The 26,469-nt window shown below is 34.8% G+C and overlaps 1 protein-coding gene across 1 annotated transcript; it reads right to left on the bottom strand.

Moving 5' to 3' along the window:
• Window positions 1-5,120: 5,120 nt before the first annotated feature.
• On the bottom strand, window positions 5,121-25,135 carry STRAP (serine/threonine kinase receptor associated protein). Its single transcript, XM_079140400.1, has 10 exons — window positions 24,698-25,135; window positions 23,873-24,008; window positions 15,482-15,563; window positions 14,700-14,772; window positions 12,213-12,309; window positions 11,427-11,564; window positions 8,994-9,130; window positions 7,294-7,443; window positions 6,768-6,833; window positions 5,121-5,534 (listed from the first exon to the last, which is right to left on the bottom strand). The coding sequence occupies exons 1-10, from the start codon at window positions 24,807-24,809 to the stop codon at window positions 5,473-5,475; spliced, it is 1,053 nt and encodes a 350-aa protein (XP_078996526.1). The 5' UTR covers window positions 24,810-25,135; the 3' UTR covers window positions 5,121-5,472.
• Between the last annotated feature and the right edge of the window lie 1,334 nt (window positions 25,136-26,469).

Below are 26,469 nucleotides of genomic sequence, written 5' to 3'. Positions count from 1 at the left end.
ATAAGAATTATATTGGCCTTTTACAAAGCTAAATTGATTCAATTTAAAGAACAGTTCTTCATTCTGAGACTTGTTAACCACCAACTTGGATTTTAAAATGTCCTTTCTTTATGAACACTGCAATAGTAAATTTTCTTTTTTAATAGTCTCACTTGGGAAGATAAGAAGCTGACTATTCTATCTTGTCCCTCTTTTTTATTAATCTATTGGCCATGAAATCCTGAAGTTTGGGGAATCACTGATAGAATATATAATACTAGCTAATATTAGGTACTTCCTGTGAGTTAAGCTTTATATCATTTGATACTTCAAAAAATAAATTTATATATCCCTAAAAAAAATTGTGTGAGAACAATTATGTTCCCGCACAGATAAAGAAACTGAGGCATAGAGAGATTAGTTTATAAGTCAAGAGAGTTTTTTAGGCAGTATAACCCTAAGATGATATACTTACTGTTCTCTATTATCTCCTTGAATCCAAACTTCTTAGACAAGCTTCTTATCATCACTGAAATTCAGGTTTCCCATAAAATGGGGAAAACAAATCTACCTCATTGGCTTATTAGGAGATACTCAAGAGTAAGAAATATCTTAACACAAAAACCTAACAAACATAGGGCTGGGGTTGTGGCTCAGTGGTAGAACACTTGCCTGGGTTTGATTCTTGGCACCACATAAAAATAAAGCTATTGTGTCCACCTACAACTAAAAAATTAAAAATAAAAACCTAAGATAATTCTTAATATTATTTCCATACTCATCATTAAGCTAAAATCAGTTATTTTCCACTTGATCAAGTTCCTTTATCCCACTAAAATGATTTAAGCCTATAAAATATTGTTAATGATTAGCTATCATTTAGATGCATTTTAGGCCTTGTTTCTTAAAGTCACACCAGTAATTGAACATTTCTATAGATAGCAAAGAGGGTTTAAGTCTCCTTCTGAGAATGTTTTTGTTCTACAAATTCTTGTTTAGATATCCTCCTATGTAAAAGATACATGCACAGTAATTTATTTATACAGTAACCCAATAGGAATCAATTTTTGTTTTAAAGTATTAATCACTTATGTATAAAATAAAGTACTTGCTTGAGAAATACTTTCCTTTGGTCTATGCAATGGTTTGAAGGTGTCCCCTCCAAAATTCATATGTTGCCAATGTGATAGCATTAAAAGGTTGAGCCTTTTAAGAGGTTTCCCTCATGGGAAAACAATACAGCCGGCACCTTGTTCTTGATCTTCTCAGCCTCCAGAACTGAGAGAAAATTAATTCCTATCCTTTGTAAATACCAGTCAGAGGTATTTTGTTATAGCAGGACAAAGACTGCATTTTCAATGCCTCTCCATTTTTGTAGACATCAATTCCTACCCCCTCAACCTTGGTCTCAAAAAAGCAAAAGCAGCTACATTATTATTTATTATTTCACTGACTTTGAGAAGCTACTAAAAATGTAAACCTATAAATTATTATACATTATGCACCTTTTTTTTTTTTTTTTTTTTTTTTTTTTGTACCAGGGATTGAGTCACATCCCCAGCCCTTTTCTGTATTTTTAAATTTAGAGACAGGGTCTTGCTAAGTTGCTGCAGCTGGCTTTGCACTTGCAATCCTCCTAAGCCACTGGGATTACTGGTATGCACCACCATGCCCAGCATTTTGGTACATCTTTACTAAGCTGTTTTGCAGCTATTAGAATGAGGGGCTGGGGGCATAGCTCAGTGGTAGAGCACTTTCCTAGCAAGTACAAGGACCTGGGTTCAATTACAAGTAAAACAAACAAACAAAACAACAAAAATAGGGCTGGGTGGTATAGCTCAGTGATGAGAGTGATTGCCTATCATGTGTAAAGCCTCATCAGTCAATCCCCAGCACCACCAAAAAGTACTGAACTTTATTTATTAACATGAAAAATATGCTCAAGGGAATCAGCCACATTCAATTTGTTTCCTGGAAGAAACCTGTGGATGTCACTGAAACTGAGAATGTACATTACTAAATTAGGCAGGAAGTTGGGATACATACCGTGAATTATTGAATATTAGGACTAGAGGAGTCTACAAAGAATGGAATCAAAAGCAAAGTGGGTAAGGATGAAGAGATTGCATCATACAAGACGGGCTTATCCTGTGTGAGTCTCAAACCTGTCAAAGCTGTTCACCCGTTCACTGGAGAGGCAGGTCTGACTCCAGCAGAGATGATGTCTGCTGCAGATAGGATAAGAAAAATAGTCTTCCTGGTCTGATACACTTTAGTGTTAATGTAGTGACTTTTTAACTATTTTATTTTTTAGAGGTTGATAGACCTTTATTTTATTCCTTTATTTATATGTGGTACTGAGAATTGAACCCAGTGCCTCACACATGCTAGACAAGTGCTGTACACATTATCAGCCACCTTTCTAAAGGTAGTAGTATTGAAGATGAAAAATATACGAGATTATTTCATACTGTCTTAAACCATAAAGTGATGAGAAGACATATAGAAGCGTTTTAGAATTGAATCATAAGAAAGGGTTAGCCATAAACGTTTAGGTAAGAGTGGACCGATTGGCAGAAATAGCAAGTGAAGTGGAAATGAATTCAAACAGAAATGAGTCCAATATGGCTAGAGGAGTGCTAGCAAGAAAACAAACAAAAAGGTCACAGAAGGCGGGAGCCAGATCATAATAATATAAATGTGATGTAATGGGAAGCTGCTATGGATTTAAACAAAGCAGTCTCTTTAAGTTCTAAAGCAATGACTCTATTGTGTAGATGGATAGGATAAGAGCCAGGTAAGGAGCAAGAGGGAGAAGTCTGGAAGGCAGTCCAACAATCTAAATGAGAAAGGTGGCTTGGCCTCAGATGGCAACCATGGAGATGAGACAAAGCATACATTCACAACAGCCCACAGGATTTGCATATTGATTACATATAAGGAATGACAGAGAATGGAGTCAAAGATTTCCACATCATTTAGTCTGAACAAATGAGTTTAAAGTAACATAACAAGTTACTGGAGAATAAACTAAGGGAGAAACATCAGATTGAAATATCAAGATTTGTGTTATATGTTTGAAATGCTTATTAATTAGAACAATCAACTATTGCACAAACTCTGGTCATCAGAGAGGCAGGATGGATATACCACTTGGAAGGTATCAAAAGATGTTACATAATACTAACGATGATCCCACTGTCCCTTCCCCTGCCACTGCCTCTTTGGAGATAGAACTAGAAACTACAACTCAGCCCTGAGGTTAAGAAGAAAATGAGAAATTGTCAAATTCAACAGTAAGGAAAACCAGGAGTGTTGTTTCATAGAAGCAAACAAAATACTTCAAAAACAAGAGGACAATTGTTGAATGTTACTGATAGTGAGTACAGAAAACATTCAGGGCAATCTCATGAAATGCAAGTTTGATACTCAAACTTGTTATAGTAAATTCTGTATATGTGTTACCTTATATAGCAAAACGGACTTTGTAAATATGATTAAGGATCCTGAACTGAAGACTATCCAGGATCTTCCAGGTGGATACCACATAGTCAAAAATGTGAAGAAGAGCAGTAAGAGAGTCAAGACAGAGATTAGAAGATGCTATGCTGCTGGCTTTAAGACAAAGAAAGCTAGAAAAGGCAGGGGAACAGGTTCTTTATTGGAGCCTCAAAAGGAGTACAACTGTCAGTACCTTGATTTTATCATCTTATTTTTGTTACTAGGGATTGAACTTAGTTCTTAAACTTGAGATACTTCTGCCAAAGTCTCCCTAGTCACTGGAATTACAGGCATGAGCCACTGCACCTGGGTCCAGTTCTGTGACTCTAGCACAGTAAAGACCTATTTTTGGAATTATTAAACCAGAAAAAATTTGTTTTAAGTCACAGATTTGTAGTAGTTTGTGAGAACAGCAATAGGAAACCAATACATAAGGGATTGCATCTGTACGGAGTCATTACTTTTATGAAAAGTAGAAGAAATTCCACTGGTTAATTCCATAAATACCAAGCAACTATGATTTCAATTTGATACACACATAAATCTCAACTTTATTTAGAGTAAGTCAGACTTTAATTAGTCTGAGTAACTCTTTGATACATTGATAATACTGCTACAAAGCAGAAAATCAGGCATGTAATGAGCTGACACAAAAACACTACCACCCTGTGAGATCATCTGTGGATCATCTGTTAGTTCTACCTAACACACCTCTCTTGGCTCTCAGTGACTATCTAGTCTACAGTGCTTTCTTTCTCCTGGTTATCAGAAATCCTCAAAAATTAATCTATCCTTTGGTTGCCTTTTATTTCTTCTAAGAAGTTATCAAAGGTTATTCAAAATATCTTTGAATTAGGAAAGGAAAAGCAAACTGGCAGATATTATTAGTCTGAAATATTTCTAAATTACTAGTTTAACATCTCCCTCCATATTTTAAAGAGTCTAAACTCAATTGATCCAATTTATTAGAAAGTTAGTAAAAACATTTCTTGAATATTCGTTACCCAAATTTCATGAGATAAAATAAAATGGTATGTCTTAAACATTACAGTTCTACAGTTACTCTGCTTTCATAAAATCATTTATTATTATCTCTCATACACACAGCAATACACTACTGTGCAATGATGTTCACGATATTTTAATAATTTCTGGGGGGAGTGGTAGGATGTTAAGTGATTTTTCTATCTGTAATTGCTTTATTGTATTTCTTATAACTAGCATGCATCATAAGTTATCATTTTAATGGCAGGTTAAGCATTGCTATTCACTCAGGAAGGTGGGGAGGTAAATTCAACTTGAACAAAGGACATGAAAATTTGTAAATTTTGTATAGGCAAATGTATTTCAGAAACTAGTATTACAGACTGTACAAACAAATTGTCTTTTACTGTGGTCATGATGTAGAAACAGTTCCCATACTCATTCATAAAATTTAAATTTATTAGTTTTTTCCAAAGAAAGAAAACACTGTTTTGTTTTAGAGGCATTTTATTTAGACAACTAAAAATAATTAGATGTTCAGAAGCAGTGTATAGAAAGAGAAATCAAACCAATTACTTTATCATGTTTTCCCTCTTCTTTACAACTAAAGCAAAAAAAGAAGAAAAAAAAAAAAAAAGGCATTCTGCTTTAAGGGAAAAGTCAGAAAAATAGGCCAATATATTTTTCTTTTCCATAATAACATAAACAGCTACAAGAAATTTAATTATAATAAGAGAAATTGGATGTTGGCTTGTACATATTCATTAAAAAGACAACAGGCTGTCATGCTACAAGAGCATTACCTCCACCTGCCTTCATCTGATACTCCGAGTTTTCACTCACAGGTAACACCAAGTAAGTTGTTCCAGCACTGGAGCTAATTCGTATTCCCCATTATTTACTGCTGTGTTTGCTGTAAGCAGAGAGTAACTCTGGAAGGCTGATGCTTTTCTCTGCTTGGTCATTTAGTCCATAAATAATACACTATCTGTGGCATATGCTTGATGCTCAGGCCTTAACTTCAGGAGTTGAAGAATAGATGGAATCTGAATTCTCTGAAGCAATTTCCTCTACAAATAAAAACAAGGTCACATTAGTTAATTTAATAAAGAAAGAAGCAAACCCACATTTCTGTATACTGAATGGAGAAAAAAATTTTTAAGCATACTAGGTTGTGTGTGTGTGTTGGGGGAATAGAGCAACTGCACATACCATTATGCCTGGACCCTGGCCACTGAAACAGCAACGAAGAAAGACTTATACATTTATTATCCATTAACTCTTTTACACCACACTTTAAACAAAAGTTTTCTCTTTCTAAGCTGAATTTTCATTAACTCCAGCTATCCAATAAACACTGAATTAAAGTCATGTTTTCAGAGAACTGGCCCTCTTCTTTAGGGATTCAAATCCTAATACTTAATGCTAGTCATATTAGAATATTAACTATGAAACATTAAGTTTTCTGCAAAAAGGTACTTAAGAAGAATACAATTTAAAGAAAACTAATGAGTAAATGGCAAATCTCTTCCTAATTGCTCCCAAATCATAATACCCAGTTTCTCATGCCAACAATCTGAAATTTAACTTAGCAACATTATGACATCAATTCTACCATGAAAAACAATTCCATGTAACTTTTTCTGTTCTTATTGACATTCCCTCATTCAAAACCACATGACTGCTCCTCTAGGCCATAATGTCCACAAAAATGGTTCACTCTTTTCCCTAGTCCAATTTTTCTCTCCATACTATAATAGCCAAGGCAATCTTTAGAAACTTAAATCTAAATTTGTTATTATTCCTCTGCTTAAAATTCAAAGTTTCTCATTACCTCCATATGAAACTCTCCAAGTTCTAATAAAGCAAATGAGGTCCTGAATGGTCTAACCTCTCTCTCTAGTCTCTTTGTAACTTGGGACATATACTGAAGTTCTTCTAGTTCCTCATATGCTGTACTCCATTTTGTTTCCCAGTGTTACTTTCCCTGACTCTTCTTACCATTTTAATAATTTCTTTAACTAATTTGCTAAAACATCTAAGTTAGATACTTACATTCTAGAAGAGTAACCACATTGTTCATGTCCACACTATATCTCAGTGCCCACCATTATGCAGTAGGTATTTAAATATTCAGTTTATAAATATGTATGTATAAAAACTTATGCTTCCATTTATTAAATTTATTCACATTAGATATGTTCATTTTAAATTTCTTCTGTCAGTGAGTAAAACTCACTTAAGTACCTCAGTTTCAAATCTGCCAGGACACTCATAAAAATGAGTCATTCATTTGTATTTACCTAATTCCTCTTCAGTTGTTTCTGGAAAACTGATCTTTGGCTTTGCCAGCTCACCACTATCTTCTTCTATAAAAAGAGCAATGTTTATAAGAATTAGGATAAAACAAGTAATTTCTACAATTTAATACTCAAGAAGAGCAAGACAATACTGCTTTAAGCAATGTTTAATAGGAATAACTCTTGTTTTAGTAACCGATTCTAAAACATGTCTACCTTATGGGTAAGGATTAAGTACTATAATCTAGAGATGAGATACATTCACTTATAAATTCTTTATATTGCCTTCTAACAAATTTTGAATTAAGTTCACTCCAATCACCAAATGAGCTAAAAATTTAAAAGTAAAATATATTTTATGAAAAAAACTAACAGAAGAACATAAGTAGCCAATTATAATCATGGCTTTTCTTTGCTTAAACTGTACTGGATAATTTAAAATTTACTGAGACAGAAACATTGAAACAGAATTAACAAATGACACAAAACCATGCATTTTAATTTGAAAGCTCTGAATAAAAATTCTTACCAGGAAGCACACATTTCCAAAGGCCATAGGTTTTTCCTACCACAGTTTGCCATAGTCTCAATGTTCCATCTTCAGAACCACTGGCATAGAGTTCTCCATCAGGACTAAATCTCACACAGTGAATGGGACCAAAGTGTCCTTTGTAGGATTCTGAAAAGGAACATGAGGATCATTAGACAATTTAATAATTATTAGGTTAAGTACTGATATACCAAAGATGATTATTATTGGAGAAATGTAAAAATTCATAAGGGTAAATACAAAGAAGTGTACATAATTGAAAATAAAGTAATTCTCATCACAAAGTGCTACATCATACCATCTCTTCTTAAGAGAAATCTAACATACAAGTTTTAGGTTGTCTTTCAAAAAAGAAAATGAATCTTTGTGTCCTATTAAGGATGGCAGAAGGGTCAATAAAAACAAAAAACCCATAGATTCTACAGAAAGTAGATCTAAAGTCTATCAGTGCAATTCCAATTCCCATAACCTAAACTCTGCCTCTATACTAGTGAACTAATTCCTATGATTATAGAGAGCCACCAGATGGAGCTCTTTTATACACTTTTACTCTTAATTTCTACCAGGCTATGTAGAATACACTAATGACCTCACTACACAAGACACTGAGATACAGGATCAATACTGATCTTTAAATATTTTAATTGATAAAATATAACAAAAAAGTTTATAGATTATTTTAAGTCATATTTATGAAACTTTCTCATTTATATCCTAGTGCCTCAACATCTTGTTAGTCTTCAAAGCGCTATTTTACTAGATCAATGTTCCTGTTTTTTCTTCCATCTCTGTCCAACAAGAGAATAAAAAAGTTGTAAGAGTATAGGAGCTGGGGGAATAGCTTAGTGACAGAGCACTTGCCTAGCACATGCAAGGCACTGGTTCAATCCCTAGCACTCAAAAAAAAAAAAAAAAAAAAAAGTTATGGGAGTAGAAAGAACATGAAATTGTGGATGGGTTCAAGGTCTAAAATTCACAGTGGCCTCAGATCAGAAGATATTTCAGTTCAGTTTTCTCTCTTGCTCTATATTTGTGTGTGTGTGTGTGTGTGTGTGTGTGTGTGTGTGTGTGTGTAGAGAGAGAGTTTTTTTTTTGGACTAAAAGCAAAAATTATTTGGGAAGGCTCAAAGTATGTATCACATAACTTTTGAACTATCTGATTGTACATAACTTCATATTAACCCTACTTGTTCCCTTATCAGCATGAAAAGGCAGCAAAACTGGAGACTCCAAAAAAGAATAAGAACAAAATAACTCTCCAAGTCATATTCCCCAAGGTAACTTTATAATAAGCCAGTGATTTTGCCCACATTACTCTCTATAGAATCTTTACAATTCCTAAGTTGGCAAAAAGAAAGGGAGTAAGGTAATTGGAGCTACACACATCCACTACATTTCAGAAAGAATAAATCTCCTTGTATCTGCTTAAAATGATTTTGACATAAAGTTGTCCATCCCCAATAAAGTCTGAAAATTACTGCACAATAAGTACCAAACATCAGCATAAGGATAACTTCAATTTAAAGGAAAAGAAAAATTGAGTTCAGCAGATTTCATTCACAGGTCTATAACAATTTCTATCCAAAATATATAAAACAACTTAAATTTTACACTTGTAAGCACCAAGTTTTAGTTAGGTAACAACATCATTTTAAGCGAGGCAAAAAAGGAAAACTTACCTAATTCTTCTCCACTATTATAATCATACTTATAAAGTTTAAAATCTTCACCTCCCGCAACAAGAAATTCTTTCTCAGGATGAAGAGATGCAGAATTGATAGTTGCAGGGGCTTCAAACGATTTAATTGGATCCAAACTGGGGGGAAAAATAAAGTATAAGTTTGCAAAGTTTTAATATTGCATAAATAAATACAAGAAAAGTTACATTTACACTGTTCCTAAATTCTGAAACAGGACAAATATTCATTTAGACAAACATGAATAGTGATATATATTTAAAAAAAAAAAAAAAAACACCAAAAAACTCCATACTACATAAGCAAAGAAAATTTCAGATGGATGCTATGTCCAAGTACAGTTCATCTCAGGAATATGAAGACACTGCAATGGAAAGATATATACATTTTGAGCAGTAAAATTTCTGGAAATCACTATCTTTGCTAATTAAAATAGTATGGATAGGGCCTGGAGTTGTGGCTCAGTGGTAGAGTACTTGACTTGCATGTGTGAGGGAATGGGTTCAATTCCCAGCACCACATAAAAATAAACAAACAAAATAAAGGTATTGTGTCCCTCTACAACTAAAACAATAAAATAAAAATAAAAAATAAATAGTATGAATAATATCCTGGGATTTTTAAATTAAAAAATATATATATATTTTTTTCTTGTGGTTCTAGGGATTGAACCCATGGCCTTGCACATGCTAGGCAAGCACTCTACCCCTGAGCTAGTCTTCTAGTTCCCGGAATTTCTCCTTAAAATATTTTCCTCTCAGTACTTTTAGATTTTTCTACACGAAGCAGGTGATAGGTGTTATCTTAGTAAATGACAGCAACAAAAGCTTGACAGTAGGCATCTAATTGCTTTAATATAAAGGACTGTTTGTAGGTTATTCTCAATTGACGGTTTAAGCTTCTGCAACAAGAAATGCCATAAAATATGAAACAGCTATAAAAGCTGGTTTTACTACCATATAGTAAAAGAATAACTAGATCTGAGACTATAGTTATATAGTTAAAAAAAATCAATGTATAACAATATCATCACTGAAAACTCATTACAGTGTAGACATTGGCTCCTTTTCAGTTTAACCCTGAAAATCATGAAATGCCTTAAACACAGAACATAACATTCCATCTCCTAAATGTCACTCTCCTATTCCCAAGAACACATAGTACAAAGCATGAAAATTAAAGTTAGTTATGACTTACACAGTATCACCAAATAGCAACTTGCTGGCTGAAATGTTTGAATTTTCAACCGGTAAGCAAATTATTGCCACCAAAATGGGATTTGAGGTTAGCAGTCTAAAGCAGTATTGTACATTGCCAACTCCAGAAAAGAGCAGTAATATGGCTTACAATTTAATGATTGTAGACAAAAGTATCCTGTGACTGCAATTTCTTTGTGTGTATATAGGAATTCCTTCACATTATTAAAATTTCCAATTTCACTGCCTCTTGTTCTCTCATTAAATGAAAATTAGCTCTGGAAGTAGCCTTTTGGACAAAAACGTAGGACTGTAGTCGGAGTGCAGTGTGGCATGTTCATGGAAATCAATAGAGCACCATGTTTAAATACTTTAAACTCATTTCTATCCTTTAAATTAATAATTCCACTTACAGGATTCTACTAAGGAAACAGAGATATACCATAACACTCACTGAAGTGCTAAAACAGAACTGATACATAATTTAGTACAACTTACAATGCAATACAGCAAATGGAAATGTTTTCAAAGACATTCTGATGAATAAGAATACTTTTCAATAAAATACCTAATAATATTCACCATGGTCCTAGTAATTAAAGAAAAAGCACACAAATATATGCTTGTGTTTAACATGATTTAAAAAGAAAAAAAGAGTGGTATAAAAACCACCATTCTGGAATTTATGGTTGTAAGATTGTGGGTACATATTTTTCAATTGTTATTATTTTCCAAATTTTCTATAAGAGCATTTACTATGATATATTCTAGTCACAAAACTTATGTCTGTTTAAAAGGATCATTAAGCATGTACATATTTAGAATTAGTGGGGGAAAAAAAAAATCACCATTTCTCCAAAACAAAAAATGTTTTTTGGTACTGGGGATTGAACCCAGGGGTACTTAACTACTGAGTCACATCCCCAGCCCCTTTTTATTTTGAGACAGGTGTTGCTAAGTTGCTTAGGGCCTTATTAAGTTGTTTAGGATGGTTTTGAACTTGCAATCCTCCTACTTCAGCCTCCCAAACTACAGAGATTACAGGTGTGCACCACCACACCTAGCTCTCCAAAAATTTAAAATGACAAAGAGGCTTGAGATCCCAATAGTCCTAGAGAGAACATTTAAGTATAACAACAAACAGTGGTTCTTTTAAGAAAAATATAGAAGATGTTGAATTTACCCACAAAAGAAAAATGTAGAGATTCCCTGGACATACCTTACTGCACTATGAAAAGCAATAGAACGTCCGTAAGTAATAACCAGGATCTCTCCCTCAGGAATATATTCCATACTGCTAACAGACATATTAAAATTTAGAGATTTCACTTCTGTCATTGTAGCATGATCCCAAAGGCTGAAAAAAAGGGAAAATATGGCCACATCTATTCATTTACGAAAAACAAGTTTAAATTCTAATTATATCTGCAGATAAGCTAATGATAACCATAATGATAGTAAAAACAACTTTCATTCCAAACAATAAATTTCAGATATAAAGAATTGAGTTGATATAGAATGTCAAAATCTTTAGAAGATTGTTGGTGAAAAACTCAAATACCTACACTTTCCAAATAACTCAGCAAAACTATGCCATTAAGACACCTATGTCCTAATCTAATCAATTTCAGCACTGTTTTAAATTATTTATAAATAACTGTTTTTTGTTAATCTGATGACAGCTATGTATCTTTTCACAGAAGGATTTCTCAAGCATAAAACTCTGAATAGAATTTTAGGGGCTTCATGAACTAACTTCCTTTAAGCAGCCTGTCCATAAACCTATGTTAAGAACACCTCCTGATATAGGTGTCAGTAATTTTAATTAAGTTTCTTCTGAACTCTATGTATCTAGTAGTAAATGGATAGCTCCAAACGAATATGTGCACTTTAAATTTAATGTTCAATTTTTCCTGCATGCTAGTTATAAAAAAAATATTTAAAATATAAGCTTTAAGGTAAAATAATTTTTCAAACTTTAAATTATTAAAGAAAAATTACTTACCGAACAGTTTTATCATCAGCTGAAAGGATCTGTTTATCCTCACTGCACCAAAGAGCCTTTTTAATACCAGAAGTATGACCACTGATTTCCTTAGGTTCTTAAGATGAAACAATTTAAAATATATTTAATATTTGACTTTTTAAACTGAGCACTATAGGAACAATTAAAAAATGTAATGAGAAAAACAGAACATTTGAAATTGGACTGCAACTCTTCACCCAGCAAAATGAAAACTTGATGTTTACTAGAATACATTGGATTTTCTGTACTGGAACTAAAACCTATTCATCTGTAAGACGAGAAACCCCAAAATGATGATCTTTGCTATACACAGCCAGTGTACCTACCGATCACTTCCTCAAGCTCATTTTCTATACAACTAATAACTTTCAAAAGCATTATTATACCACAATGCAAAAATAACTAGTAAGAACTACTAATGAGGCATAATTTAATAACAACACAGACCCAGGAAACAGGTAGTCTGAGCTAAGCCTATGCCATCATTAATTTTGGAACCTTTATCCAAACCATTGTTGTTAGGAAGTAGGAATTAGAAGGAAACTGAAAAACAGGACAAGCAATTGAGGAAAATATCCAAAAGAATGGAACCCAGCTCAAGTAGGAGACATCCCTTCAACAGATTAAAACAAACACACAAACCCACATTATCATCTCTGGGCAAAAACAAATGGAAACAACAATGCCACTCAACACTACTTGGACTTTGGGCACATTAACTTTTTTGAAAACTACATTTATTTGTAAAATGGGATAACAATAGGTATTATATAGCAGTCTGTAAGAATCAGATAAAAATATACCTCTAAAGTGCTTGATATGGTGTCTGGCATATGATAAAAATTCTACTAATTGCTATAATTTCTATTGCCGGTACAGTAGAGGAGCAACTTCTAAAGAGCAGTTTTGGGCAAGGTAAAAGAGAATGAAAAAATGTCTACCCAAGCCCTGAATTTGTTTCACTGGACAAATTCATGGACTGAGGTCAATGTACTTGGCTGTGTTTTAGTGTAAGTCTATCAAAAAGAATGTAGAATGTATGAATATGTAACAATAAATCCCACTATGATGTATAATTCAATGCACTGATAAAATAAATAAAACTGTTAGGTGCAAATGGAGAACAAGAAATCTATAAAAGCAGTTGTTTCCTCACTTTAGAAATGCTTCTTCAAAGAGAAGGTATCTTAAGAAAGTAAACGCTTAATTTCCAATGTACTGATACTACTCTTTCATATTTCTCTTTCTAAATTTCATAGATTTATGGATAATAAATGTCTGTGCTAAAGCTGAGCACAGTAGTGCATGTAATTCCAGCTTATTGGGAGACTGCAGAGGGAGGACTGCCAAGTTGGAGTCCAGTATGGGCAACATAACCAAGATGCTCATCTAATTAAAAAAAAAAAAGCCCATGATTAAGTTTGAAAGACACAAACTATGGGTTCAATATCAGCATCACACACACACACACACAATACCAATAAGCAATCAATTTTTAAAAGTCTGTTTATTATGTTTTGATAGCTTTGTGTGTAGGAAATCATGTGGACTAGAAAAGATGTCCACAATTTCTGTACAATGAGAGAATTCATCAAGGTAATGACAGAATAATGTTTTAAAGTCTGTAATAAACTAGACACGGTGGCACATGCCTATAATCGTAGCCACTTGGGAGACTGAGGCAGGAGGACTGCAAAAATTAAGGCCAGTTCTAGCAATTTAAAGAGACCTCAGCAACTCAGCAAGACACTGTCTCAGAATTAAAAAAAAAAAAAAAAAAAAAAAAAAACAAACAAACTGTGGGTAGGGCACTCTATCAATCGTTTCCAATAATTATGCTCTTCTTTGTTTCAACAATTCCATTTTGCTCAGTTATCTAAAGAAAATACTGTGAAAATATTGGCAAATATAAGGATGTTTAGCATAATATTGTTTTTCATATTTAAAATACGTTAATAGCCCAAATAGGCCATAATAAGAAACTGGTTAATTCACTTATGTATATCCACAGGAAAGAAAACCACAGTCATTAAAAACAATTCAGAGAACACCCAGTGACATGAAAAAAAATTTTACTACAGATTTTAAAAGGTTCTGTTGAACAGTTAACATACATGGTTCAAAAATCTAATCACTAACATGCAACAACTGAGAATTTACATCATCTTCACTTTCTACAGATTCCAAAAGGTAGTAACATTCTGCACCTTGATAAAAACTTAATATCATGAAAAAACTTTCTGTAATAAAAATTTTAAATTGCAAGAAGGCTATACAAGAGTAATCTAGAAGGGGCTGGACATTCTATTAAAAAAACTAAAGATAATAACAGTGATTAATACTAGATAATGGACTATGATTTTTTTGTGACTATATTTTCCAAATTGGAATACTCTTTCAATCAGTTATATTTTGTTTAAATGAAAAGAAAACAAAGCCAGAAATTGGTACATAAATTATGCTTACCCGCTTCAGGTTTGTTCAAGTCATATATGCGTAACAGTTTATCCTGTCCCCCAGTTAACAAGTAATTACTATCCTAAAGACCAAAAAAAAAAAAAAAAAAGTAAACTGTTAACAGATTAACCACTTTAATAGTTATTTCTCTTGGAAATATCTTCAACACCAAATAATATCCAAATATAGTTACAAACATCACAAAGAAATGCAATATATAACCAATTACTTGAAAATATGCTGTGGAACAATGACCTTCTCATAAATGCCAAGCCCTTACAACTTCCTAGTTCAAATGTGTTACAATATACCACATACCACATAAACTCTCATCCTGCCCTTCTCCCTCCTGAATAGCATTTCTCTGATGATCTCATCTATATCTATCTTTCCCCTACCAAATAACTAACTAATAAATAATTTCTTGAGCTTTTTAGATATTTACTGCTTTTGTTGGAAGACTTGAGACAAGAGTTCCAGGGTATCTAAAAGTCTCACAGGATTAAGAAAAAAACAAGTTTATACAGCTTAATATACAACCAAACCAAATATAAATTAATACAAACCAAATATTCCACAAAAATACAAGCCACATATACAAACCAATCAAATCTAAAATTGTTATCACACTGCAATAACAATCTACCTAAAATAAATGTTATCTTCCTTCCTCCCTTTTTTCTTTTTTTCTTTTTTTTGCATTGCTGGGTATTGAACCCAGGTCCTTATACATCCTAGGTAAGCACTGTACCATTGACATAAGTCCCACACAAATTTCCATTTTCTGATACCTGTGTGAAATCCACAGTCTTGACAATGTGTTTATGAGCCAGGGTCATCAATTCATCTCCTGAGACAGCATCCCACACTTTGCTAAAAGTGGGGGGAAAAAAGACATTATGCAACGTTAAATATACTGAAAGGATAAATAACGGTAATTTTGATTACTACTAAATAAATTAAATATATAGAAAATTATATATATGCCTTATAAGTCTCCTTTGTAATAGCCCTCATTATTGGACTTCATTTGAGAAAATACCTACATAAGTCTCAAGGCAATTTCTCTATAAAAGTCTTATAATCCTAAATTTCTTTTGACAGTAAAACAGATTTGAAAAGTAAGGTTTATGAATCAACCCATCCTACTTATATTTTTTTAACCTATAATACCCTTTTAGTAAGACTGAAAAACATTTCAACCTATTTTTAGTTTCACCATGCCAATTTGTTCTTCACAGTTATCTACTCACATGTGAGCAAAACAAAAAAAAAAAAAAGTCTTTTAAATTTTATAAGAATGAAATACCTTGATACGGGTTACACAAAATGTAAAAGATAGTGGAGAGAATATTTTCCCCATCTCTTCCTCAAAGTTGACTTAAATCTTCAAATGTGAATCCAATTAACTGTACCCAAAGTAACATCTTTTTATTGTACAATGTTAAGCTGAGAATTTGAATCTCTAAATTATATTTGTTTCCCCTGACTTATCCCACCCTAAATATAGGATATATACTACTATATTATGTAAGATATATACTACATAGTCTGTGTATATGTCAAGGTGGGGGTCATGGCTGAACAATACTTGATAAAAGTAGTCTATTTCCTCAAAATAGACTAAAGAAAAAAAAGGAAGAGGAATTTTTTTTTTTTGCCGGGGGGAAAAGAGGGTACCCGGAATTGAATCTGGAGTGCTTAATCACTGAGCCACAATCCCTGTCCTTTTTTATACTTTGAGACAGGGCCCACTGAGTTAGTGCCTCACTAGGTTGTTGAGGCTAGTTTGGAACTCAAGATCTTATTGCTTCAGCCTCCCAAGCCACTGGGATTACAGGTGTGCACCATTGAACCCAGATAGGAACAGGAATTTTTTTTAAAAAAGAATTAATTTTCGATTAGAGGAAGTCACTGAAAAATAAGCCAGGAAACTATGTATACAGGGAAAAGAACTGTTAAAAATGCTTTGGAGACTTTCATTTTAATATAATTGACATTAATTTTTAGGAAGAAAATGGGCAAAGAAGAGCAAGGGTATCTTTACTTTACTTAACAAACATACTATAAACACACCAAACATATTATGTCCTTCTACGCTCAGTGTTAGGGTACAAATGGGACAGAAAAAAGTTCCACAAAGTTCTTGCTTTAGTACAGTTTAGCTGAAGAGAAAAATATGCATTATATAACACATTAAATAAATATAATTAAAAAATAAGTACATACACCTATAGAAACAATGAAAAAACACACTTCTAATTATGCAAAAAAAGTCCAGAAAAATCAAGTAACAGAGTTACTTGAGCATGCAGAGGGCTGGGGATATAGTTCAGTTGATAGAGTGCTTGCCTAGCATGCACAAGGCCCTAAGGGTTCAATCCCCAGTACCAACCCCCGCCCCGCCCAAACACACACACACAGACACACACAAAGCTTGCAGAAATGCACCAGAGGAAAAAGAAGGGAAAAACTATTCTAGACAAATATTTAGACAAGTTAGTTGCCACGATGATCAAATGGTCTAAGGCACCAGACAAGTATGTACAAAAGAAATATGAAAAGACTATGTAACTGATGATACAACATCAAATCTTGTGTACTGTACACATAAATCATATGAATGACTGAAAAATATATTCTGAGAAAAATTATGTCAACTCTGAGTAGGGCTACTAAACACCCAAGTATTCATTTCTCCACACAGGAAATCTTCTCCAGTAACCCATTCCAGTTCAACTCCCTGGCCCCAACCTACTTTCCCAATCTCATTTTGCATTATTTCTGTGAATCTATCCACACCAAAATCATAAATCATTCCTCAAATAAGCCAAGCATTTTCTTTCAGGCTTCTATGTACTCTTTCCAATTATTCTCGAGTCTGTAATTCCTCACCTCTAAGAGTTAATCATTTCCTTCTCTTCTTCCATAGAACTCAGCTTCCACTGATCACTGTGCTTAATTTGGCTTTTTAAAAATTTGTTTACATGCTTATTCTCAGTCACAGGGAAACTGATTATCTGATATTTCTATTTTATTCAGGAAGCTCAACAAAACTCTGAGCAATGTCCTTTGAAATGCTAACTTCAAGTACATTAAATTATCTTCCCAAAACTTCTTAAATTCTTTTTTTTTTTTGGGGGGGGCGGGGTGCTGGGGATCGAACCCAGGGCCTTGTGCTTACAAGGCAAGCACTCTACCGACTGAGCTATCTCCCCAGCCCCTTAAATTCTTAATTAAGAATTCTTTTTTGTTTGTTTGTTTTTTGTTTTTGGTATCAGGAATTGAACTCAGGGGCATTCAACCACTGAGCCACAACTTCAGTCCTATTTTGTATTTTACTTAGAGACAGGATCTCACTGAGTTGCTAAATGCCTTGACGTTGCTGAGGCTTGCTTTGAACTGGTGTTCCTCCTGCCTCAGCCTCCAGAGCTGCTGGGATTTCACGCATGGACCACCGTGCCCGGCTTAATTAAGAATTCTAAAGTTTAAGATTTTGCACAGACCATGTGGATTTACCTGCGAAGGAAGAGAACTGGAGTGACCAAACAAGACAGCTAATTAATATACCAACAGTCTTTTTCTCCTCCTATTTAGAAATCCTGTTAGACATGCCATTCTAACAGATCACATTCTAAACACTTGTACTAACTCTTGACATACTTCTATTACAATAAAAGTCCAAAAGGAATGTGGATTAATATAAATATTTTCCAATGTATTACTTAATCATCAGGAAAACAACTGACATCAATGAAGTAGGCTGCCCAACTCAAATCAAGACAGTAAAGCATCATTAACAATATCTTTTCAATAGCGAATCATACATCATTTATTTTCTACACAGCTCAGGAAGACTTTGTTGTCTCCCTACATTATTACTTTTTTACTTTTTATTTTTTAATATTTGGAACTTCCCATTTTTCTAAGAATTTTTTTTTAGTTGTCAATGGGCCTTTATTTTATTTATTTGTTTGTGGTGCTGAGGACAGAACCCAGTGCCTCACACATGCCAGGCGAACACTCTACCACTGACCCCAGCCCTCCCACATTATTAATAGCTCTTATATGTCTGTTTCTTACACATAATACTCGATGCTATCTGACATTTTTTTATGAGAAAGAATGTACTTTCCAAACATAAGTCTCAAAAAAAGGGGTGCTTAACTCACTTATTTAAAGCTTTATTGAAACAATTAAGCTACCTTGGAGGGAAAACAGTGCCTAATTACAATATATCAGTCAAGTCGTTAAAGAGATAATACCATTTTTTAACTTATCAAGGCCCTCATTCAGAAAAAGTCAGATCTTTTAACCAGTTTTTTACAGGAAAAAGTGACTGGGGGTATAGCCCAGTGATAGAACACATGCTACAAGGGTCTGAGTTCAATTCCCGGTACAGGGGGGAAAAATACAAAAGACCATATACTTATTGTCACAGTTCATTTTCTGTTGTATAGCATAAAACAAACATAGACTGGGTGTTGTAGTTTGGATCTAGAATAGACCCAAAGGTCCGTGTGTTAAAGGCTTGGTCCCCAGCTTGGTGCTACTGGGAAGTGGTAGAAATGCTGAATAAGTGGAGCCCGGTGGGCAGTCTTTAGATCACTGGGTGCATGCCCTGGAAGTGGACCCTGAGATCGTAGACTCTTGCTCTCTTTTACTTTCCAACCATGTTGTGATATCATGGGCCCAAAGCAAAAGGGTCAAGAGATCATAGAAACCTCTAAAACTGTGAGCCAAAATAAACCTTTTCTGTTTAATTTTATTATTTCAGGTATTTGTTACAGTGACGGAAAGCTAATTAACTCACTATGTAATTTATAAAGAAAAAGGCTCATAGTTATAGAAGTCCAAGAGCAGGATGCCAGCATGTATTTGGCTTCTGGTGAGAGCCTCATGCTGTTTCATACCAGGCACAGAGCAGAAATGGAAAATAGATGCATACTGAGGGAGCACATGTGCAAAAGAGACTGCAGGACGGTGCCAAACGTACTCCATAATACCCCATTCTTGAAGAAAACTAATTAAGTATCTTGAGAAAAACATCAACCCTCTAGTGCAGGTAGTGTCCTCATTTCTAATAACCCCTTATATGTCCCAACCACCTCTCAACACTATAGCCTCAAATTGAATTTTGGTGGAAACAAACTATAATAATTATGTATAGATTCCTGGGGCCAGCTCCATATCTATTTTAAGCACTCTTTGGAGTAGAACATAGTAATCTTCTCTATTTTGGCAGTCTAGAAAAACAATTTTGATGGGAGGAAAAGTAGAGGTACATAGAAGAGTATCATATGAAGGCAGGCTAAAATTAGCTTTGAAAGAAAAGATGAAAAAAAGAGAATGGTGTTTCAGAAACTGACCCACAAAGCTAACCTGAATATAATTTATCCACAAAAAATAGAACAAAACGTATGCATTTCTAAGAAATATAAGAATGGGAGCCGGGGTTGTAGCTCAGTGGTAGAGCACTTGTCATGAACATGTGAGACACTGGGGTCAATCCTCAGCACCACACACACACACAAAAAATAAATAAATAAAGGTATGGTGTCCATCTACAACTAAAAAGAAAGAAAAAAAAAAAAGAAACATAAAAATAGGACAAAAGGATCTTCTTACAAATGATTTAGATAGATTAGGACTAATCGGACAAGCTGATTGGGGGAGTTACTCTTTAGCTAGATCGAGTTCTATCAACACAAGCCTGAACAAGTCATTAAATAGGCAGACTAAACACACATGAACGCACATACTCCCACAATGCACAGACAAAAATGAGGGAGTAAGTTTGAACCACCTTTTACCAAGAACCTGCTTTGTGAAAGGCACTATGCTACACTTTAGGGATACAACGGAAAAAGATGTCCATATCTTTCCACTAACCTCATTGGTCTTAGTCTCATTTTATTAAAATAAAAACTAAGGTTTAAAAAAAATTCTATGATCAAACTGGAAATACACAGCATAGCTAGCACATCAGCACTTAAGCCAATGGTTATTATATTTTTTCCCATTCTATCACAGTACCCAAAGTCTTAATGAAGAAAACAGCTTTAAAATAAAAAAATAAATAAATAAAAATATAAAAAAACTTCCTTCTTGATATTTAAATCTACTCTTTCTTACTTTCATGAAAGCAAATGGTTTTATGGTTTTAGCCATGAAGTTTCAAAATACCATGTATGATTTTGGTCTATGGAGGTGACAATATCATTGTTACCTTATAATACGTTTTTAATTATCATTGTTACCTTATATATGTAACACTTACATAGAAATTCAAGCAATGTTCTAAATATTTGAAACATTGACTTAATACAACCAATCTAAGAAATAAGTATCATATTATTTTAATTTTTACAGATAATAAAACTCAGAAAAAGCAGCTAAATATCTAGGGCCTGAGGTCACAGAGACATTAAATGATAGAGCCAGGATTCAAATACAGGCCATCAACCTCCAGTGTTCATGCTCTTAATATCACTTACAAACAAAAACATTGAGACCTGAAATGTTAAGTACAAAAACAATACTATTCAGAGATATGCTCTCAAATGTGTGATTCTTTTTACTTAACAATACTCTGTAAGTAACCTAAACTAATATAACTGTTCCTCTGGCAGCAAGATAAAATCTGGATGCTTTTCGAGATTCTGTGAAGTACTTAAATGCCACATTTTTTTTTTCACATCTTTTCACTCCCCATTTCAAGTTATTCCATGAGTGGTAATTCCTATCTACTGTCCTTTATGTCTTTTCCTGAAGGCTGACAAATACAATTTGTCAAAAGGTTAACAAGAGTTTTCATGGATCTTATCATGAGACAGGCATATTTCCCTAACAAGCTATGCACAAAACATCAGAATTAGACCATCAAGCAGGTGACAAAACATTCTGCTAATGTAATCAGGGCCAAACAGCAGTAGAATTCAGGTCAACAAAAATTTATCTTTGCAGAACTACAATCCAAAAGCTTACCTCTTTTAATGCTAATTTCTGCATGTAGCATTCACTCTTATAAACTAATTACATTTAATATATCACTTTATTCACTATTAGTTTATCATCAGACTGAGATCTAATTACCATTATAAAAATTTTTAAATCTGCTTACCAGATATCTGAAATTTAGAGTTGTGTATATTAATCCAACTTTATACATTCATTATAAAATCAATAAAATTCATTCCAATGATGTTCTTACTGAACTGAGTTAAAAACAAACTTTGAGATAAACTAAGCTTACAGCAATCATAGACACAAATATTCTATAAGTGAAATCAAGAACTATAACTTACACATCCATTTGATTACTTTAGAAAATTTTTTCAAGTTACTTATTTGGCAAATATAAAGTAGTGAACAAACCAGGGATACTGAACATGGTCCCTGACCTTAAAATGACACTTAAGCTAGAAGGGAAGTCTTCATTTTAACCTTCCAGTATTCCATAAGTCACCTTCCTTGTCCAAGAATCACTTTTACTTCCTATTTTCACCTCCCACAATCAACAAAGAAGTGTTTTGTCATATTAAAAGCAACTTTTGGCATGAAAATATTGACATGGAAGGACTTATGTAAAACCAAGCAGTTTCTTTCATCAGGATTATGTATTATAAAGGGCAGAGTATAAAGCATTACAATGGTTATATGTAATAACATAATAGCAATTTATTCATTGGAGACAAGGAAAAAAAGTCCAGAATTGTATTTATAACTTTTCTCACTGACCTTTCTTTACCATCTTCGATATAATCCTACGTAGCACTACTACCTTTCTCACCCTCTCTCTACTTTAAAAACTTTACATATGATAAAATTTTATGTCTTGAGTTTCAACTAAGTACACAGTCATGTATTTACCTCAATTTGCATTCATTTTTCATGCTAAACTTGTTATGTTTAATTTGCTTAAAGCAAAGGAGGAAACTCGTTCACAATTACTCCTTAGTATGAAATTCTGTTTAAAGAGAGAGGAAAAAAAGATCAACAAGATCACTTTTACTCTCTAGGTTTTCATGCCTAAGGAAGTTTATGTATGTCAGTCGCTTGTGACATTGCCTTCATTAGTAAATATTTAATTGTCCACACATAGGTAGGAACTAGAGGTACCAAATTATAAAAAATATGACACAAATCCAAAGGGAAAAGGAAGGTCATTGCAAGTCAGTTTAATATGTGCAAAACGAAAAGTCAGACCAAGTAAAATGAACTACAGCAGTAGTCCATTTAGTATAGCTACACTGCAGAGTCTACAGTGTGCAGTGCCATAAAATGCTAATACACTAGGATAAGCCAAAATAAAAAGTGCTAATAACTAAATTCTGTCCCTTACACCAGTGGTTCTAAGGCTATAGGCATATTACCTAGAGGAAATTATGGGAGGAAAAAGAACCAACAATGGTGACTCCATCCTTAGACAAACTGAATCAGAATTTCAGGGACACAAGCATTTGATGTTTTAAAAACTCTCCAAGTTATGCTAATATACACCTAAGGTCACAAACTGCTAAATGGCCAAAGGAAAACAAGAAGATCATCTAGTAGACAAGTGATGTGATGAATTTTGCCAGGAATATGGAAGATGAATAGAAGGTTAAGAGACCAATGGTGTCAAGTAAAAAATAAACTAGAACTAAAGTAGTGAGAGACTAAGGAACACTGTAGTCAGCAGATATTTGGTAAAATTAAAAAAAAAAAAAAAATAAGACTATCATCTGAAAGAAAGGAAATTCAAGATTTAAGATTTCAATCTTAAGAAAACCTTAGAAAATAAAAACAGTAGTTAAATTTGGGACATAGTATGTCTAAATCCAGGTAACAAAGCAACAGAAATAACAATCTGGGGTCATTGATATATATTACTAAGGAACTCACATAGAGAAATGCTTGTAAAGATCAATAACATTCTTTATCTGGGGTGCTTAGTAATTAGGCAGAATCCTGGGTTGCAAACACATAAAAGTCAGTCATCTAAGCCTCTGAAGCTTTTGAGTACCGTGAAGACAAAGAAATACAGAGAAACAGGATGGAATCTTGGTAAAATGAAGCATCATGTATTCTATGTGGTAGGTAATGAGTCAGAATTATATGAATAACTGAGGTTGAAGATTTTGATTTTTTTCAGGACACAATCCACAGAGAACAAAGTTAGCCATTTTGGTCACACTTACGCTGTGAAATCTGCAGCTGCTGTAGCAGCTTTGGTGGCATCCTTATTCAACGTTGCACCCCAAACGGCACCTTTATGACCCAAAAATGTTCCAATCCAGTCCCCTGTGTCTCCCTGGCGTAACATAGGTTTACCATCTAGAAAATGTTTAAAAAGATAAGTGATTTAGAAGTTCAGACTACTTGAAATCTAAGATTCGAACATCAAATTATTATATTGAATCGCAAGGTTGAAGTTTGTTTATTCCCACTCATTGGCGTCACTAGGAACTATCTAAAAATAAATAGTTGAACCGGTCATTCTCTATGGGAAACATATGTGAGTGGGAACACTGGTTTGAGTAAAAACAATCTAGATTTGAGTCTTTATTTTCGGCAAACCAAATTAACCTAAATTCCATCTCCCATTTGAAAAAAATGAGGCTAATATCCGAAAAAATATCCAGAGAGACAAGAACGAACATCTTTGTAAGGCATCACTCGACCTGGCCTAATTTTTCCCTTTCCCTAAATCCTGGAAAGGTATATTTACAGTGTTTGTTGCCCAGAGCGCCTAGAAAGGTGCAGTCCAGCTTCCCTAGAAACAGCAATAAAAACGAGGAGGGGGCTTAGCTGGCGGCTAATATTAGACCTCGTCAGAGGCGTCAGAAAGAAGGCCCTTCCAATTGCGGATTCCTTAACACAACTCTTTTCCCCATCAGACCAGCGTTGGCTCCCACCTCCAACGTTAACACTCCAACCACCCATTAGGCACTGGCGAATGCCAGCCCCACTCCCTTTCGGTCCAGCCCTAGCCGTCAGGGACCCGGGCCAGAGGCCTTGCTCACCTTTGCAAGCACTGATTAAAAAATACCCATAAGGCGTGATGCCACTGAAGGCCAAATCAACCACCGGCCGCGTGTGGCCGGAGCAGGTGAGCGGCGTCTGCCTCATTGCCATGGCGGCGGCGCACCCGGCTATTCGGCGGGTGAGTGGAGGGTCGTAGTCCTCTTCTCCTCAGCTGCAGCGCCTCTCGCTCCACAAGGCCCCCCGCCCTGACACTGGGGCTGGGCCAAGGAACAAGAAAAGGAGGCCAATCCAGTGGCACCGAGGTCAGGAGGGGTTAGGGAGGGGTCAGGGAGTCAAACACCGGCTAGCGACAGCCGCCGAGGAAGGGAAAGGGAGGGAGGGAGGAAAGTAGGGGAGGGAAAGAACCGGAACACCGGCCGAGCCACGATCCTCACCGTCCACACCGGTATCGGCAGGAAGTGACGATACCAATGACGCAGAGCGTCCACCGGAAGTGACGGTCCGGCGAGAGGGTGGGTTCGCATAGTAAGAGGCTTAAAGAGCAAAGAGGGAACGCGCAGGCGCGAGTCTAGTGCTTGGTGGCTCGTGAGGCTGGCTTCACGCCAACTGCGTAGGGCACCTGGAAGGATTTTCGGGCATTGGACCCCAGTCGGTTTTGTCGAGCTCCAGTGGGTGAGAACGTTCGTGATGTCCTGGGGCGGAGATTACGGGGTCCAGAAGTGTTCCCACGCGCGTCCGCTCCCGGACTTGGCTGTCTCTGTGCACTACGCGCAGAGCGGTCCGACTGTGACCTGCTTCCTAACTGCTGTACAGAAATTGGAGCAGTACCTAAGGCGGCCCAAGCCAACGAAAATCATCTTAACTTGTTTGATTTTTTTTTTTAATTAAAAGATATAGGGCCATCTCCTCTGGGATTGTCTACAAGTTATGACCCTTAAGGAAATTAATTTCTCTAGCCATTCCTTCTGAAACTTTTTCCTTTTTTGTTAGTGTTTCAGACATGAATGCTAAGTGGTTTTAAATAGTTAAATTCCGCCGGGCCCCCCCCCCCCCCGCCCCCGAGACCTAGAGTTAGTAGACCCTCAGTTCTTTAGATTAAATACTTGCATCAGTAAATTTTGAGTCGGCACTCCCAATATTTGGACGATAATTTGCAAATTACATTATAATACATAAACAAAAAATAGAAATACTAAAGCACTCCAAAAAAGTAAATGTAAGTAGAAACTCTGGTATTGTCTTCTAACCCACTGAGGAGACCATTCTTCTGTATAACCGGAACTGTGCTTTGATGGCTCAGTTTTCCTAAGCAGGAAAGGCACTATTTCTGGGCAAGTTGTTTCTTTCTTGCCTTAATCTTAAAATGTAAGCACAAAGCGGAGATTTTTGTGTTTTGTTAACTGCTGTATTCCAAAGGCCATAATATTTCATGTGTATGTACCAATATTTAACACAAATACCTGAATATTTATCTTTTTGAGATGAACATGTACTATTGGAGATGAACATCTGTCCTTCAAGATTCAAGTCAAATAACTTGAATGGGAATTTGGAATATGTCTTCATTCTATTTCCTTAATATTTTCTTCATTCACTTGCAGTACAGCACTTACTCTATGTTTTTCATTATCTTTTGTTCTCCTTTGAGCCAATCTCACCTCATTCTCCCCCCACCCTGCCATATACACACACACAGACAACCACTTACACATTTAAATAATGAACTCCACAAGAGCAATGTTTATGGTTTCTTCATTTATACCATGATGTGGGGAAGAATGAATGACATTTATTAAGTATTTAACAAATG

Source organism: Sciurus vulgaris, assembly GCF_902686455.1.
Source record: "Sciurus vulgaris genome assembly, chromosome: 5".
In the NCBI taxonomy this organism is placed as follows: domain Eukaryota; kingdom Metazoa; phylum Chordata; class Mammalia; order Rodentia; family Sciuridae; genus Sciurus; species Sciurus vulgaris.
The sequence above is the reverse complement of the archived record's forward strand: the minus strand, read 5'-3'. Positions and strand labels throughout refer to the sequence as shown.